Consider the following 15973-nt stretch of genomic DNA (forward strand, 5'->3'; position numbering starts at 1 on the left):
AGACTTGGGAGATGGATATTTTTTTTTTCCAAATTTAAGATGGGGATACACATACATAAATAGTAGCAGATACTTAATGGTCCATTCACAATTGTTCTTGCCTAATTTACACACAATACAAAAGAAATAGGCAAAATGGACCGAAAACACCTTCCTGAAAAAAAACATTACATTTGTGAACCAACATTTTCTGATGGAAAACTGCTTAGTCAGAAACTTAACACCTTGCCACCACTATATTCTCAATACAGATGCTGCTCTGTTTCTTGTCACCCAAAAGTTAGCTTCTAACAATGCTTTATACACCTCCAGGGAAGGAACAAAGTAGATTTATAAAGCAGCAGAGAAAATACCAATCCTCATAAAATAAGAATTAGATGAGCAAATGGAGGCTTCTCATGCAATTTAGCTACTGGTACAAAACATAAGTGACAACTAAAATTAATCTAAAAAAACAATTCAAATGATGAAAACATCTCAAAAATTGCAAACCCTCTTCAAAAGAATAAAATTTCTTGGAGTAATCATAGAAACTGGCTGTCAGAGTCACTGGAAGAATTTAACAAGTGAAGAACTGAGTATTCTTCTGCCATAACCCAATGCCTTTTGCCAGATAGGAACTGTACTTGAGGTTTGTATCACTTTTTTATCCCCATTCATGAATGTTGATTTGCTTATTTTATTCTTAAAAAGGGCAGGATAGGGCAAATTTTAGACCCACAGTATTCTCAATGTATTAAAAAGTCAGTAACCCTGCAAGATTATTAAAAAAAAAAAAATAAGATAGGGGAAATTTAATACTGATATTTAAAAATCAAGGATGTTATTAAAAATACTAATTTTACACTTTAATTTAAAATCAAAGTTCAAAAATCCAAACAGGATTTGAAAACACAGAGGAAACTTGCTCTCCTTTTCATATCTATAAACGAAATTAGGTATGATAAGGTCCGTCAGTTTTAAAATCCTTATGGACATAGTTATACAAAGTAAATAGTTTTATAAAGCTACAGACCCTTGACAAATCAGGAGATACAAAATTAAAATAGATTTTAATGTATTTACATTCTGTGTGTCCACTGTATTTCAGGTAGTTTCTGAAATTAAAAAAAAAAAATATCCACAATGCTATTTTTATGCCTTGTAATTTAATTTCAATTTCCATGCAAATGGATCTAGATGTAAGTCATGAGCAAAAATAGTCATTATGTAAAAATACAGATGTCAAAAAATTTGACTAATTTATACAGAACTATACTAGTTTAAGTAAATGTGTACACATACAGAGTATCCTCATGCTTAGCAGTTAGCCTTTTATTTAGGAGAATAATTAAAAGTACAAGTGTAAAACAAGGTTCCAATCAATTATTTTAATCAAGGTTTCCTGGGTTCTTAGTTAAGCTATGATTAAAATCAGTGATTTAAATCACAGTGTTGGAAGTCAATCCACAATGATGTCTGTAGTGTTTTGATTCTATGATAAATCAAAAGAAAAAGTTACGTGACTATGTGGGCCCCTTCTGTCAAGTCCCAAATATGCTCAGCTCAATTTCCAGTACACAGGGGGGCAGGCTTGAATGCCACAGAGATATGCGAGTGCTTCTGTACCTTTAGCAGAAAAGCCAGGAATTATGAAATGAGAATTCTGTGTGCTACGGCATACACACAGAATATTAATTCCTTAAGGATCAAAACGATATATAAGATTTTTTAAAATCCATTTTAAAATGCATGTTGAAAACCAGAATTATTGAGTTTGCCTTGGGGAACCGAATTGTTCCCCGGTGCTCTCTGACTGCCGCGTATGGGTACTGGGAGTGTGCATCCCTTGAGGCAGAACTGGGCTCGGCGTCCTCCACTAAGGCCTATCTACATCTGTGCCAAGCAGTTGGACAACTCCAAATATTATGTAGCTTTGAGACAGAGAGTGAAATTGTAAGATATTTCCTAAGAATGAGCTCAAAAATCATGTGTTGGATGTTGCTTAATACACTTTTAAGCTCGAAATCATTGCAGATAGCTTGCTTACAAATAGCCAGCCAAGTCTTCCCCTACGGATTTTGTGTCCTGCCTGCAGACACGAAGGAGTATTCTGACTGCTCGGGAAAGAAGGCTAAAGAACAAAATAATGAAAACTCAGTCAAATGTGGATAACCAGTTACAAAGGCTAGGTGCAGACCTTTCACAACAACTATGATTAAAAGAAATTTTACATCCAATTTATTTATGCAGCTCACTTCTAACAGAGAAGTTTGTGATGCCTATAAACCTGCACAGGCGTATTTCTGAATACTGGCAGCAGTGACCTGTCTCTGCATCTAATGAAAGGACAGTTACATCCTGAGCCTAAAAGCACATTAAAAATTAGTGAGTCTTTAAAGGAAGAATGCAAAGCAAATGTGCTTCTTCTCCATTTTGATGCTTTATTGTTTCTAAAACAAGATCTTTCCCCACCCTTTTTGGGCAGGGAGACAAAAGATGATTCCCATTTATTCCTGATCACCTTTTTCTTCAACAGATCAAGTATCCCAGCTCTGTCCTACTTCAGCTTTGCCACAAGCCCTGCTGGAAGTTTCAGATATATACTGGGAGCTTTACTGTATCTTATTTGAAGAGATAAGGCTATTGAATCATTAACAAAGATATCTTTCTCTCACAAGTTCATTAAGCATTAAGCTTATTATTTATATCACAATAGAGCTAAGAGCCCCAGTTGTGAGCCAGGATGCAGCTCTGTTAGGCTCTGTACAGATAGGCATAAAAGCATGTGTCCCAGAGAATCCTGGGTCATTCTTTGAACCAGAACAAATTGTGCAAAGCAGGCAAGGACAAACATACAAAACAGCGTTGTGAAAGCTCCACGTGGAAGCTGGCTGGTCAGGGAACAGCTGCACCGAAGCTTATTCATGCACCATTTGGATGCATGACTGGCCATTTTGGAAACTCTGGTCCAACACTGTCTCTTGTACTGCAATGCTCTTAGCTCACAACAGAGACTGCTCCAAAGAAAGGTGTTAAGATATATTTTCCTGTGCTTCTTTCCAAGCAGTATCACTACATACCTGAGCAAGTATAGGACACAAGTATCTATTTCACTGAAGAAAAGCAAACTATGATACTCCATCATTTTGAAAGGGGATGCATTTTTCCCAATGAAAACTCTTGCTAGGTGATGGTACTGCTTCAGTCTTTTGTGGATAAGGAGGTTTTCTCCTGTCCATCTAGAAAGCCTATTTCTCATTTGAAATGCAATTTCTTAACCAGTTAATATACATCACTAAAATGATCCAGCCTTTCAGCAAAAAGGTAATCAGCAATAACTAAAACTTCCTTACCAGTAACCAGACAAGGAGCCAACACAGAAAGGGCAAGGAAGTAATGTAATATTCTTATTAGTGATGTGCTTTATCATGGAAATTCTGAAGTGTAATGCCTAAGGGGAAAATCTCTGTTCAAGGAAAAAGGCAATCTCTTAAGCTGTGCTCAAAGCCACGTAGCCTCCTCTGAATTTCAGAGATGAGCACGGAGCCAGCAGACTGCTGCTTCAAGCTGTGCCAACGCAGACTGCTGGCACCACCTCCCCTGCCTGCCCCAAGCACAGGGATGTCTCTGCGGCTGCTCTGCTCTCACGTAGTCTTTAACTACTTTATCGAAAATTAAAAATAAAAATCAACATCTCAGTAAACTAGGAATTAGTATTTGGAAATGCCTGCACCAAATCATTCACTAGCTGCCCTAGTGAGAATTCAGTGATAAAATGCCCAATGGAGAAGCATTAACGAGGGTAAGCCTGGTTATTCAGTGAATCTACTTGCCTCTGCATAAAGTAATAATTATATACATAAAGTTTGGCTTTGGCTCCTTTTTTACTCTAAATTACAGCATGAAATTAGAAAAACACACATTTTGCAGATTTTTAAACGTGGTCTTCAAAACAGTCCATTGAATATGTGATCCAAAATGTTGAGGGAGTCTGACTTGAGGCTGTCATATATGGAACAGAGATTCATTTTGTTAATTAACATCTCCTGTATTGTAAGAGGGAGGTGGAGGGAGAAGAAGAGGAAGCAGAGCAGCCACCATCAAATAGACCAACAGACAAGTTGTAGCCTTGTCTAAAATTTACAGATAACAGATGCCTGCACAACTGCTTCTCTACATGTTGAGCTACCTGAACCATAACAAATGCAGGTGCGTAAGCATGTAGCTAGAAAATAGGAAAGGAAAATAGGAAGAGCTTAAGACAGTATAAACCAGGCAATCATGATGCTGTGTAACAACTTGGACACCGTTTAAAACACAAATACTAATTGACCAGATACACTACTTACATTACTCTTTTACTAAGACCCAAATGAAATAACTTCATGACTTCAGCAGAAGCTTGAAAGCCCTGAACCATCCAAGCCATCAACATTACACTTTTAGACTTTCACAGCCCATTTCAGCATCATCTCTCCTCTCTGATTTGGTTTTTAAATACTTGCCCCCTGAACCTGTGCTGCTCTGCACTGATCCTCGTCACTTTGCTTTTTAGAGCATGTCTCATTTGTCATGCTGTCATACGAAACAAAACGAGAAGAAAAAAAGACCACCAACCACTTCATTTGTCTGCAAGGCTATATACAGGTATTTGGCCTTAAATTTCCTGCTGACTTCAGAGTTCATTAGCTTTGGGATTTTCCTTGTTCATCCAGCAGTGTCTAAGGAACACACTTAAGAAGACTGTCTTAGAAAAATGGAATAAAAAAGGAGTCACTGAAATGTTCTTAAAGAAAAAAACTATAATTATTCCAGGTAATGTATGTGGAGTGAAAGAAATATATTAATATAAACACAGTAAAGAAGTATCATGGACCCAACTAGTCTTAAAGACAAAAGGAAAATTAATTTTTCAGTATTTTTCCTTCTGATTGTCGTGGGTGCACATTGTAAGAGTGTAATAATATTCAGGTTCATGATATTCAAGATCTTAACCCCTGTATTTAGAGGCATTTGATTCTCCTTGAAAGCATCCAAGAAAAGCTATCAACAAGCCTTTCATTTATGTGAAATAACAGACATCAGAAAACTGTGTGTCAACATTAATGCAGACATTCCAGTGGATACAAAGCTTCCTTTTTTACATTACATAAACCAACCAAACCTGATACACTTTCAGTCTATTGAATTTCCTCACCTCCAACTTTCTTTGTTTTAAGGAAAACTGCCTCCAGTAATCTACTTGAAAGTAATCAGGTGAAACTGAACACAATATAGGATGGAAAATACATGCACAATGTGAATGATATTCTTTTTTCTAGAAGAACTTATGTTTAAAAAAATCTTTTCAAAGAAGGGTAAAGTATTAGAAAAGACTGATGTGTCTTATTCAGCCAGCAGGAGAGAAGTGGAAGCAATCTGGAACAGCTTACACTAATTAAAATTTATTCTTTAGTGTCAGCAAGAAGGCGTCTCAGTATCTAAGTCAACTTTTGTGCGAAGCTAAAGCAGCAGCTGGCATCTCTCTGAACACACTCTATTAGGAGGATGCTTCATTAGTATTCTTTTAATTGAAGTTGTCTGAACTTATGAGCACATGCTGGTCCTGCTTTCATTTGTGGGTTTTGGAGAGTTTTGCTCTAAAACGACCAGAACCTCTACGCTGTATCTCCCACGACTATCTTCTACAACTACCTGTCCACAAAAGCAGCAGATACACGGTGGCAGGTACCTGCAGATCTCTACCTAGTGCACACTAAATTGGTAAGAGCAGGAGCTTTCTTGTTCCGTGCACTGGTAAGACAGTTTGCCCAGCAGGACCCAATCTTGATTTAAAAAACAAAATCTCAGCACAAATAACAGTCAAAATTATGTATTACAGTCCTTGTTACCTATAGCATCAGCTTGGAACCCAAGCAGCAATTCTAGCAGAGACTATGGCTATCAAGAAGTGACTCCCCAGCTCTGTCACTTGCCATCAGTGATATAACTCTAGCCTATTGTTTGCTAGGCAGCATTTTGGCACCTGGAGTCTCGTTGTGGGGAAGGGGCCACAGTGCTGGACAAGCATGCCTGTTTTTGAGAACCAGGTCTACTGTGTTCCAGATACTTCTCTCACTGAACACCACTAGTTCAGGAACCGACGCTATCACAGAGAAAAAGAACATCAGTGCTGTCCACTTCGCTAGGTCCTCCAAGTCCTTGCTGGTTATCACTCCTCAATATCAGAAATTCAAATAAGTATGATTTCCACATGATTCCTTTATCTCAGAATGATTCTCTGGGTGCCTGAAGTACCACATAGAACTTTATGTTCGTTTATAATTCTTCTAAAACTTTTTAAAGTTTCCTTAAATCATCCTTAACCAATTAGGCCTGGGCTTTTTCAGCGACAAATCCACAGTTAGAGTGGAATATTATGGCTTAACAGACAGAAAGGCACGATACCAAAGTATGCCTTCAGTCAAATCAGACAACCTGAGATTCTCTTCACTCATCTGCTGAGCACAAATCTTATCCAACTATGCCTTTACTTTGCCCTTTATAATCCCAGTACCTCAAGGCCAAGTATCAGTACAAAATACAAAAAGCCTCCCTCAACCAAAAACTGCTGGTAAACTATCCAGTATCACAAAAAAAAATCTGCAGTCATTTTGAATTATAAAACTGCACTGGGTAAATCATTACAAATTAACGTACTAAGTGCAATCCAGAAGTCAGAGAAAGAAACAGAAATTCCAAAAGATTTAAAGAATAAACTACCACAGGCAGAGCTGAATACTTACTGTGAATCAGTAATTTACAAATGCTCTTAGAAGCACTAAAACTCAACAGCAAACCAAGTTAATTTTCCTTCGAAACTTTCTTCATTTTCTCTTTCCCCTTAACTTGATTTCTCTCTCTTTTTTTTTTTTTAATAATGGTTTCTTATGAACTGTTCCTGAAAATGGTTCCTGATCACAAATCCATTGCAGTATCAATCTACCAGAGGCATAAACTTGGTGATACCCCACTTTAAAGGATAATTTAATTAAATTGAAGTGTTAAAGAGTGGAAGAAAATTAATTTCCTCTAACATTATCCTCTTCTGAATACTTCAACTTGTGCAAGTATACATGGAAAAACTGGAATCTGTGAACTCTGAAACCTCTGATTGCATCAAGAGGACACTTTTACAGTGTCTATAAAAGAAAATGAGCCCTTCAAAATATCCAATTTCTGGGTAAAAGTCATTTGTTCATACGGAAATGACTAAGTGTAAATGTCTCTTCCAACCTGTAGTACCAGACACTTTAAAAAAAAAAGGAAAGAAAGAAAGAAAAAAAAAAAAAGGATGGCTCCCAGAGACAATATACACTTCTAAAAGGAGGAGAAAAAATTAAATCAAGAAGATTGAATTGAGACAGTTTCAATCAAATGCTGATGAGCTCAGAAAGCGAAAGGATTCAGAAAGAAGATGGAATACTTACTGCTGGAGGCAGACAATTCTTTGGGGCTTGAGGACATTGGCTGAGCACACAACTGACAGAGACAATCCCTTCCATTAAAGGTAACTCGATCACCTGGTGGAAATGGGCGCCTGGAGAGTTAAAAAGAAAAAAACTATTTTAGCAAAAGTTACGCCAGAAATTTTGTTCTGTTCCCCATGCCTCAGGTTTGCTGCCTTCCACCAGTGCAATTAATATTTTACAGAAACTCAGGCCAAAGAGTTTCTGCAATGTGGCCTTGGCAAAGCCAGGCACTGGAAGAAATCCAGTCCACAGATGCAAGCAGAGCAGAGGTTAGACTTGCCTTGTATTTTGGTTTCAAAATCTTATACAACATACTTTATCTAAAGAAAATAACATCTTGAGACTTGTGTCTCATGGTGATGCCTTTCTCCCTGTTTTACTTGTACTGGGTTCAGGCCACTCTAGCTGAAAGGGATGACTTACTTGCAAACTGTACAGGCAAAGCAGGTTGGATGGTATGTTTTTCCCAGAGCTGTCACTACTTCTCCTTCAACGAACTCCCCACAGCCGTTGCAGCGGGTACCATACATGCGCTGGTAATCCAAAGTACAAAGGTATTCCCCATTCTTAATGAAAAAGCCTCCTTGAGCCAGGTCACAGCCACACACTGGAAGAAAAAACAAACAAATACACATACAGATTGGAAAAATATACCTACAAAGGATTGTAGCAACAGTCTATGATGCCTACAAATGAGATTGAGATGACCCTGGTGGTCTTGCTTCCTTCTATCAGATTCTTGCCTTTTCCTACTGTCACTGCATGCCTTGACTTCCCAGAAAATGACTGGCATTCTCTGGCTACAAGAGACTTCGGAGTTTCTTTGGAGAAATGTATACAGTCACAACTTCCATGCACTTGTTCCTCACTAAGACCTTGATTACCCTGCATCATCCAGTTAACCATGTTAGCAGAGCTTTACAGAAAAATGGAACTTAGGATTGATTGGTGTGCTATGAAATGTAAGATAAGAGATAGTAAAAGATACCATCTCTCAAGTAACTGCTTTTATATTTTCCAGTCACTAAGAACTCTTTCTTTTGCTGTTTCTTTAAAAGCTGGAGTTATATGGAATGCATACCACATTAAAAAGAAAAAAAGTCTCATAACAAAAACTTGGGGCTCACGTCCCCCACTAATTGCCTGTTGCATTGTGTTTGCCTTTCTGATCTCATTCTGAAATTATCACAAACTGAAAAGCTCATTCTCTGAGCAGCTGAATCTAGAACAACTGTCACTGATCTACTGAGGAAAGGAAAATCCCCTCAAAACAACACTACTGAATTACAGGGGATACATGTTTTTTAACTTAGGAAAGACACTGGAGGCAGCTGAAATACTTTTTTAAATTGTCAGACGAGTGGTAGATGTGGACACATTCTTAGGGGAAATTGCTAAACAAGGCCTACCTTCTAAGATAGGTTTTGCATTGTATTTACTAGTGGTTATCACCAATTTACAGATTTACTAGGAACAGGAACGCATCTAACACAGGAAAGAAGAGGTTAAGCATCTGCCCAACATCAAGCAAATCACCTATTTCCCTGGAAAGGCCTGCACCGCCTCAACAACTCCAAGCAGGCTTTGCAGATAGAGGCAGTTTTACTGTGGCAGTATCCGGCTGCAGCTTAATTTGTGCTCCTTGCTGAAAGGCAAGGCTATCTTATGTCTTCATTCAGGGTCAGCACATTGCTATCTCACTTGCCCTGACAAAATCTCTGTGTGGGGCCACACCGTAATCTGTGAATGAACCTATTTGTTTGGCGTTAGCTTGGAGAACAATTTTTTCATGCTATGTAGACAGCCTCCTTAATCCACAGGTTCAATTAACGGTGGTGCATGAATCCTTCAGTTTAACCTCATGTTTCAGAGAGAAAATCACAGTAATATTGATTCTGACAGCAACAACATCATAAAAGACCACAACTACACGGCAAAGATGTAACGGGTGCAGTCACTTGCTTAGCTCCTCATGGAATACAGTGCTGTAGAAATCAAGATAAATTAGATGGTCATGGAAAAAAGAATCCATTTGACAGAAACGTTCTATGTAGTACCTGGACTAGTGGGGATTTCCCCAGACGCACTCACAGATTTTAGGCCACCAAAGCAGTCGGGCACCATTCTTTCTTGTAAGGGCACGTGGAAGAGACTCAGGAAGAAGGTAAGACTGCATTATCTTCTTTTTGTCTGGGAATCAGGCAACCTTTTTGACCCCAACTCATGAACAGGGTGATACTACCCACTCTGTGGCCTGGCCTGCAAAGCCACAGTGCAGCCAACAGAGCCAGACTGGACTTTTCATCTAGTTTCCCAGCTGAAACTATTCCAGGGCTGTTCAACCCTGGAACCTGCCCACAGGTCTCTCATTTACTTGTCCAAGGAAAATATAGTTTGTACCAACGCAATCCTGCTTTCACTTCAGGGACGGGAGATAAACAGAAGATATGATTTCATAAATACAACAGATTTTACTATTTTATACACCATCACACATTTTTCCCCTCAAGCATGTGCTTTATTTTAAGCAGCTTTCATGCTGCTGCTTCTTTTTGAACCAATGAATATTTCAGGAATGTTGTGTGGTTTTGATTAACTCCTCCATTCCCCAGATAACGCTGAGCTGTCCCACCTTCACTGCATCAATACTTTTTGCATTGCTTTAAAAAGAATATTTGAAGTGTTCAGGGTAAATTTTCAGTGTTTTTTTTTTTTTTTTTACACATAAATACAGGGAGAAGGCTGCAGTAGAGACAGTCAAGCATTAAAAATCTAGCCACATCTCTGCTATCCATAATTTATGATATGTGCAGCCAAACCGTATGACAGCATAGAGGATCTTGAATATGGCAAATGCGAATAAAGAGTATTAACCATCTGTATTTTGGACAAAGTAATTTCCCAAGAACTGTTATTACCTTTGAGTGGCTAATCTGCATTGGTTGTGTGTTGGTCTTTTACATGCTGTATTCCCAGTACTTCATGGATTAGATAAAAAACACTGCATCTGAATATGGAATTGTAGCTACATAAAATGCTAGTCCTGTACTACTTTACTGGGAAACATAAGTGTATTCGTTAAAGGGTGAGGGACCAGTCGAGCATTTCTGTGACTTGGCAGTTTTTCACTATTAAATGCTTATTCACCAAGAACCTGTTCTGTTTTAAGAAAATATTCATAGTGCTACGTTGGCATTTTTGGTCAACTTTAGAGGCAGAAAGCAATCCATCCCCAAACCGTCAACTCCTATGGAGGGAAAGTGACACGAGATAGGAGACTGAATTTTACAATTCTGCTTTAATTTGGGCTGAACCAAGGACTTGAACCTGAATCTAAAATCCCGAAGTAGCACCAAAAATAATGGACTGTTTACTTCATGTGGGTTTTTAAAAAGTCCTCTTTATAGACCTCTGTGAGAAAGCATAAATGAGCTGCTAGATGACTTCTGAAAAGTACACGCATATGGCAGCTCCCAGGCATTTTGAAATGTTATTGTAACAGTAATTAATAGAATACTAATAAAGATCACAGGCTAAAATGCAAGTTAGAATTGAAGGAGCATCAGTACTAGCATTCTTCCAGTTTCCCATTTCTGCACAGACCAGAGTTAATATTTATATGCAAACAAATGACATTTCATGGTGGCATTAAACCCACAAGCAGCTAAAACTCAATTATTAGTGACTGAGGAGAGCTACAAAGAACTACAGTTAACATTCTACTATAATGCTGCAAAAAATGTTTTAAACTGTTTTTCAGGTACACCTCGGGGGGGGGGGGGGGTGAACACTTATTAATTCTTCCATTTTTTTTCTACTGATCTCCAATTTGTTTCAAATATTCTTCCTGAGTTAACATTACAATATTATGTAGCCATTAGGCAGAAAATAACGTGATCTCCACACCGCACCACCACTTCACCTTAGACTTATCTTGATTTAGGGGCTACCAAGACTTTTTCCACTGGACATCCAGAAGCAAAGCATAAGCATATTTACAATAGGTTTGTTCTGCTTTAATGCCTAGAAGTTTTCTGGGATTACTTCAGTATTCAGACTGCTAGATCCTGTGGTTACGTTGAATGGGCTGGAGTACTGGTATGGAATGCCCCATACTGGATGCTTCAGAAGGTGCTAAATGTCATGAGGAGTTACGGAGTGCTCATGTGTCTACATGCGAGTTTCTTCCTAGCCTCCTTTAGTTTGTATTTTAGCTCATAGCTTTAAAGCCCAAGTCTACATATATTTTGGCCTCAAGCTGAAGGCAGTCCACACACTACTGTCTCTGAAGCCACATATTTAACTTTCTGGCTGTTCACTGTGGCTCCCAGTTCTACCACTGAGTCACTTACTGAAAAACTCACTTAGTCATCATGGTTGGTATAATAAGGTAGGATGATGAAGTAACTTTCCGTGCAACCTTTGTTCTAGCTTCTTCTGACGATCCATCTTCACTGCATCATACAAAGGGCTGTGGCAGATGCATCATTGTTTGCAAAAATCTCTACAAGCTTTGAATCAAAGAGTTCATATGCTCAATTATTAAGCTTCATCCCTTTTGCTTGGGGGAAAAAAGGATGAAAATGGGGGATAAAATTATTTGGAGAGTGTTACAAAGGCAGTAACGACTGTTCTAAAAAAGATGTTTCCCCCATCACCCTTTTCCTTATGAAATCACCTTTCCAGTCAATCTCTTATTCTTTTTGCCAGTCACTGAGAGCGAGTTAAATTCTCTCTTACTGGCAAGTCATGAATGCAGACACAAGGAGAACTGTTTAATATGTGAACCACCAGCAGATTCATCATCTCTGGCTTCTTCACAGCAGGAAGCACACACCAATCTGCAAGAATTAAAGACAAGTCCTGGCAACCCCACATTATGACGGATTTTTGCAGGCAATTTAGCACATGTGTTCCTATCACTAATCAGCTTTAAGCTACACGGACCAAACAGGGGTCACCCAGACTGTTAACATCCGTTGGTTGGAAAAATGCTGTTCCAACAGGCTGCTTTCACTTGGAGTCAGAGATGGAATCAGAAGGGATCAACATGACAGAATCCACACTTGGTGTACAACTTTGTATACAAAGAAGGGCCTTAAACAGCTTTTTTCTTCTTGTAACCGTGCAGAAGTAATGATTCTGACCACAAATCCCCTCAAGCTTAGAAATATTGCATTAGTGCTCATATTTATAACCACTGTAGAAATACCACAGAAAAGATGAACTGATTGTGACAGATTTTCTTTTAAATGAACACAATCTGCCCAGCATTGTTCATGCCACAAACAGCAGAGGCAATGAAGTGAAACCCGCTGAGTTAAATATATGTACAATAAATCCCAGTGGTGTGATTTGGCAATAACTGTGATACACGTATCACGTCATAAAACAACAAAAAAATAAATCCACAGTGATGACAGTTAATAGGAAACAAAGTATTTTCCTTTGTTTTTTCCTGTGCTGATAGGAAAAAGAAACACTTAAAGAGAATTAATTAGTGAAGCCAGTAATGATTATTAAATCCTGCTTGAGAAGGTAAAAAGGAAAAAGTATTCTGTAAGCATCAACCTCATGGAAATATTCTACCACCAACAGTTCTCCATGAGAAAAACATTTCCCCAAGACCCTTCCTGCTTGATATGATGGAAGGAATTCCCTTTTGCACGACCAGAGCCTCCCTGCTGAAACAGAAGACACGGGAGCATTTCTATTCCCTGAGATATTACAAAAATACACACACAAAAAAAATCAGCATCAACAACTTATCTTCAACAGCTCCTGGACAACAGCAGACTCTAGAATCTGTGTACCAAAGGCTCTCATATTCTAAACACATGATCCTGCCTCTCTTGTGAATGGAATGAGCTGGAATACCCTTGTGCTGCTGCTGTACAGACTCTCCTTTCTTTCTTCAACTATAATGGAGCCTCTCCTTTGCATCTTTGGAGCACAGGGCTGGAGCCTGCCTCAGTGCTGCCGTCAGCTCTCAAAGCCTCAGAGCTGCAAGTGCAAGCCCAGGCTATTAAGACCAAACGTAGCTGCTCAAGAGCAATCCAATTGCCTGTGATCTCCAAGGAGCAGGATCATTCCCAAACTGAATCACTTCCAAGCTTTAACAGAGATGATGAAAATGAGAAGATCAGAGTTGTTCGAAGTGAACAGAAGCATGATTTGATCCTACCAAGCATTATGTAGGATTTCCATAGAGTTATTGTCAGAGACAGTTGAAAAAAGCACGCCCTTTGTAAAATAACTCCACATAGATTTTAAGTGAAAATTGTTTAAAAACTGAAGAAACAAAACCACACGAGCAGACTCCATGAGCTCAATTTGCAGAAATGAATGCTATTCATTACGAAAAGTCTAATGATCTGCTTTGTCATCATGCATTAAATAAGGTGCAAATTCAATTTCCTGTCCTGTTTTTTCTTTGTTGCACTTCTAAGCTTCATAGAACAATGGTACTGTTCTCAAGCAGGTAAAGATTCATATAATCTCTATTTCTTAAGACATAATGGATTTCATGTTTAAAGGCATAATTTGACAGTGTATCAGTTTATGTTTATCATTTACATCTAAACAAATGCACAAAAGTCTGTTCCAGGGTAGGGGTTTTTTTCCCTTTTTTTTTTTTTTTTTTTTTGGCCTAAGAGCTTAAAAAAACCTATATTGATAAAAACAAGGTTCATATTCTTGTTCTAGTTTCAAGTTTCCACATTTTAAATGAATGAAGTGTTTCTCTACCTTTGTTTCATTCCTCTCATCAGCACTTTTCTTGATGGCATAACCTTCAGTTCCGTGAGTCATTTAAGGCATGAATATACGTCAAAGTACACACCAACAGAAGATGAGATGAGATTGGTACATCTCACCAGCCATGTTTAGGCACTACCATTACAGAAAGGTTCCCAGGTGCTATTAAGAACCTGCACACAGCATTTTGCAAAAGCTGTAAAGGAGACCGTAACTTTTCGTCACTCTCCTGCCACTGGAGGTTTTCTTTGCCAGACGCTGATGACAGACGTGTTTTGAGAACTATTCAGAACTGCGTCCATTGCTCTCAGTGGTTCTGGAATCTTCTCATTTCAACAGATTGTCTTTAGAAACAACCCTGGGATGTCAGAAGAGCTTTACCTATATATAATAAATACAGGTGAACTGCTTCATTAGCTATTCACCACCTTGGCTGGAAGAAAGGTTGAGCAGCTAAAACACTTCCCGAGCAAAATACGGAACTGTGTTTCTCCCCTCCTCCCCTAACTAGGTCTGGGATCCCCATGACAAGCATCCCGTTGCCTCCAGCCAGGCCTTTTGCCTGCTCCCTTGAAAATCCTTGACACTCCATTTTGAACATCCTGGCTGCACGACTGCTTAGTGCCAACTGCCTTTATGACACAAATATTTCTCAGTGGGGTACCTGAGTGAAACCTCTAAGCATTTAACACAAGTATTCATCCAGCAGAAACCACTAGCGATGACTGCGTTTCAGAGGAGCTCAGAGTTTTAATTTAATCAACTTCCCAATCAAAGCTGTGGCACTGCCCTAAGTGTTATTCCATCAGCATTCTTTGGTTTTCTGCTTAACACTGAAGATACAAACACCAATCCTGCACAAGAGAAACTTTCCTGTCTGAGCCTGACGTGCATGTATTTCAGCCTTTCTGGCACTCCAACAGGCAATAGCTAGCACTCAAGCTCAATGGCAAGTAAACAACCACCATGTATGTGACAACATGACAGCTTTCCAAGTAAGATATCACTATTTTGTGCACCAGGATGGAAACAACGGCAAGAATCATTCAGCCATTTAAAACACCTTTCACATTAGACTAAGCACTAGGAGGAGATCAAAGACCTGTGTGGGTCTGTGGGAAATGAACCTTGAAGAAAATGCAGTCAGTGGAAAAATGTCAAAGTTTAGCCTTAGATTGCCTGGCTCCACCTATTTGGATGAGAGATTTCTAAAAAAATGAGCAAAACAAGGATGTAAGAATGTAACAAAATCCCTAAACTTACGAACAAGCTAGGCAAATGAACTCAGCAACCCTTGTGGGACCCTTCCAACTCAGGATATTCTATGATTCTGCGAAGGATACATGGACAACAAACCCAAGCGACTTTCCCTGTGCTCTTAAGGATGCTATGTGCTACTCACCAAGCACCTGTAAAGCATCCTGATGGCCTCCTGTCTTCAAAGGGATCCAGTCACTTATTAAAATCTGACATGGCATCTGTCAGCTTTCATAAACATCAGCCAAGAAGTACAATTAGTTTCATTTCCTGTCAAACGTTTGGTCACCGAAAGGGACCTCAGGCCCAACTAAACTGACATCAGCATTCCTTGCCCCCTTCCTTGGGACTTTCTACCGTGGATAAATGATGCAGAGTTGCTGCAGCTGTTTGAGATAATGAGTCAGGTCCCAGAAGTCATGACCATCCAAACCAGGATGTTACAAACTTTTTGTTCTCTTTGTATA

The 15973-nt window shown here is 39.0% G+C and overlaps 1 protein-coding gene across 9 annotated transcripts in view; it reads right to left on the reverse strand.

The window, feature by feature from the left end:
* The window catches only part of ABLIM1 (actin binding LIM protein 1), a 186583-nt gene that overhangs the window by 82223 nt on the left and 88387 nt on the right, over positions 1-15973 (reverse strand). For all 9 annotated transcript variants that reach the window (XM_035329705.1, XM_035329703.1, XM_035329702.1 and 6 more), the window contains 2 exons: positions 7917-8100; positions 7452-7561 (listed from right to left, as the gene is read on the reverse strand). In XM_035329705.1, coding sequence (XP_035185596.1) covers positions 7452-7561; positions 7917-8100 — 294 coding nt within the window. The remainder of the gene's footprint in view (positions 1-7451; positions 7562-7916; positions 8101-15973) is intronic.

This window comes from Oxyura jamaicensis, chromosome 6 (assembly GCF_011077185.1).
Source record: "Oxyura jamaicensis isolate SHBP4307 breed ruddy duck chromosome 6, BPBGC_Ojam_1.0, whole genome shotgun sequence".
NCBI lineage: Eukaryota > Metazoa > Chordata > Aves > Anseriformes > Anatidae > Oxyura > Oxyura jamaicensis.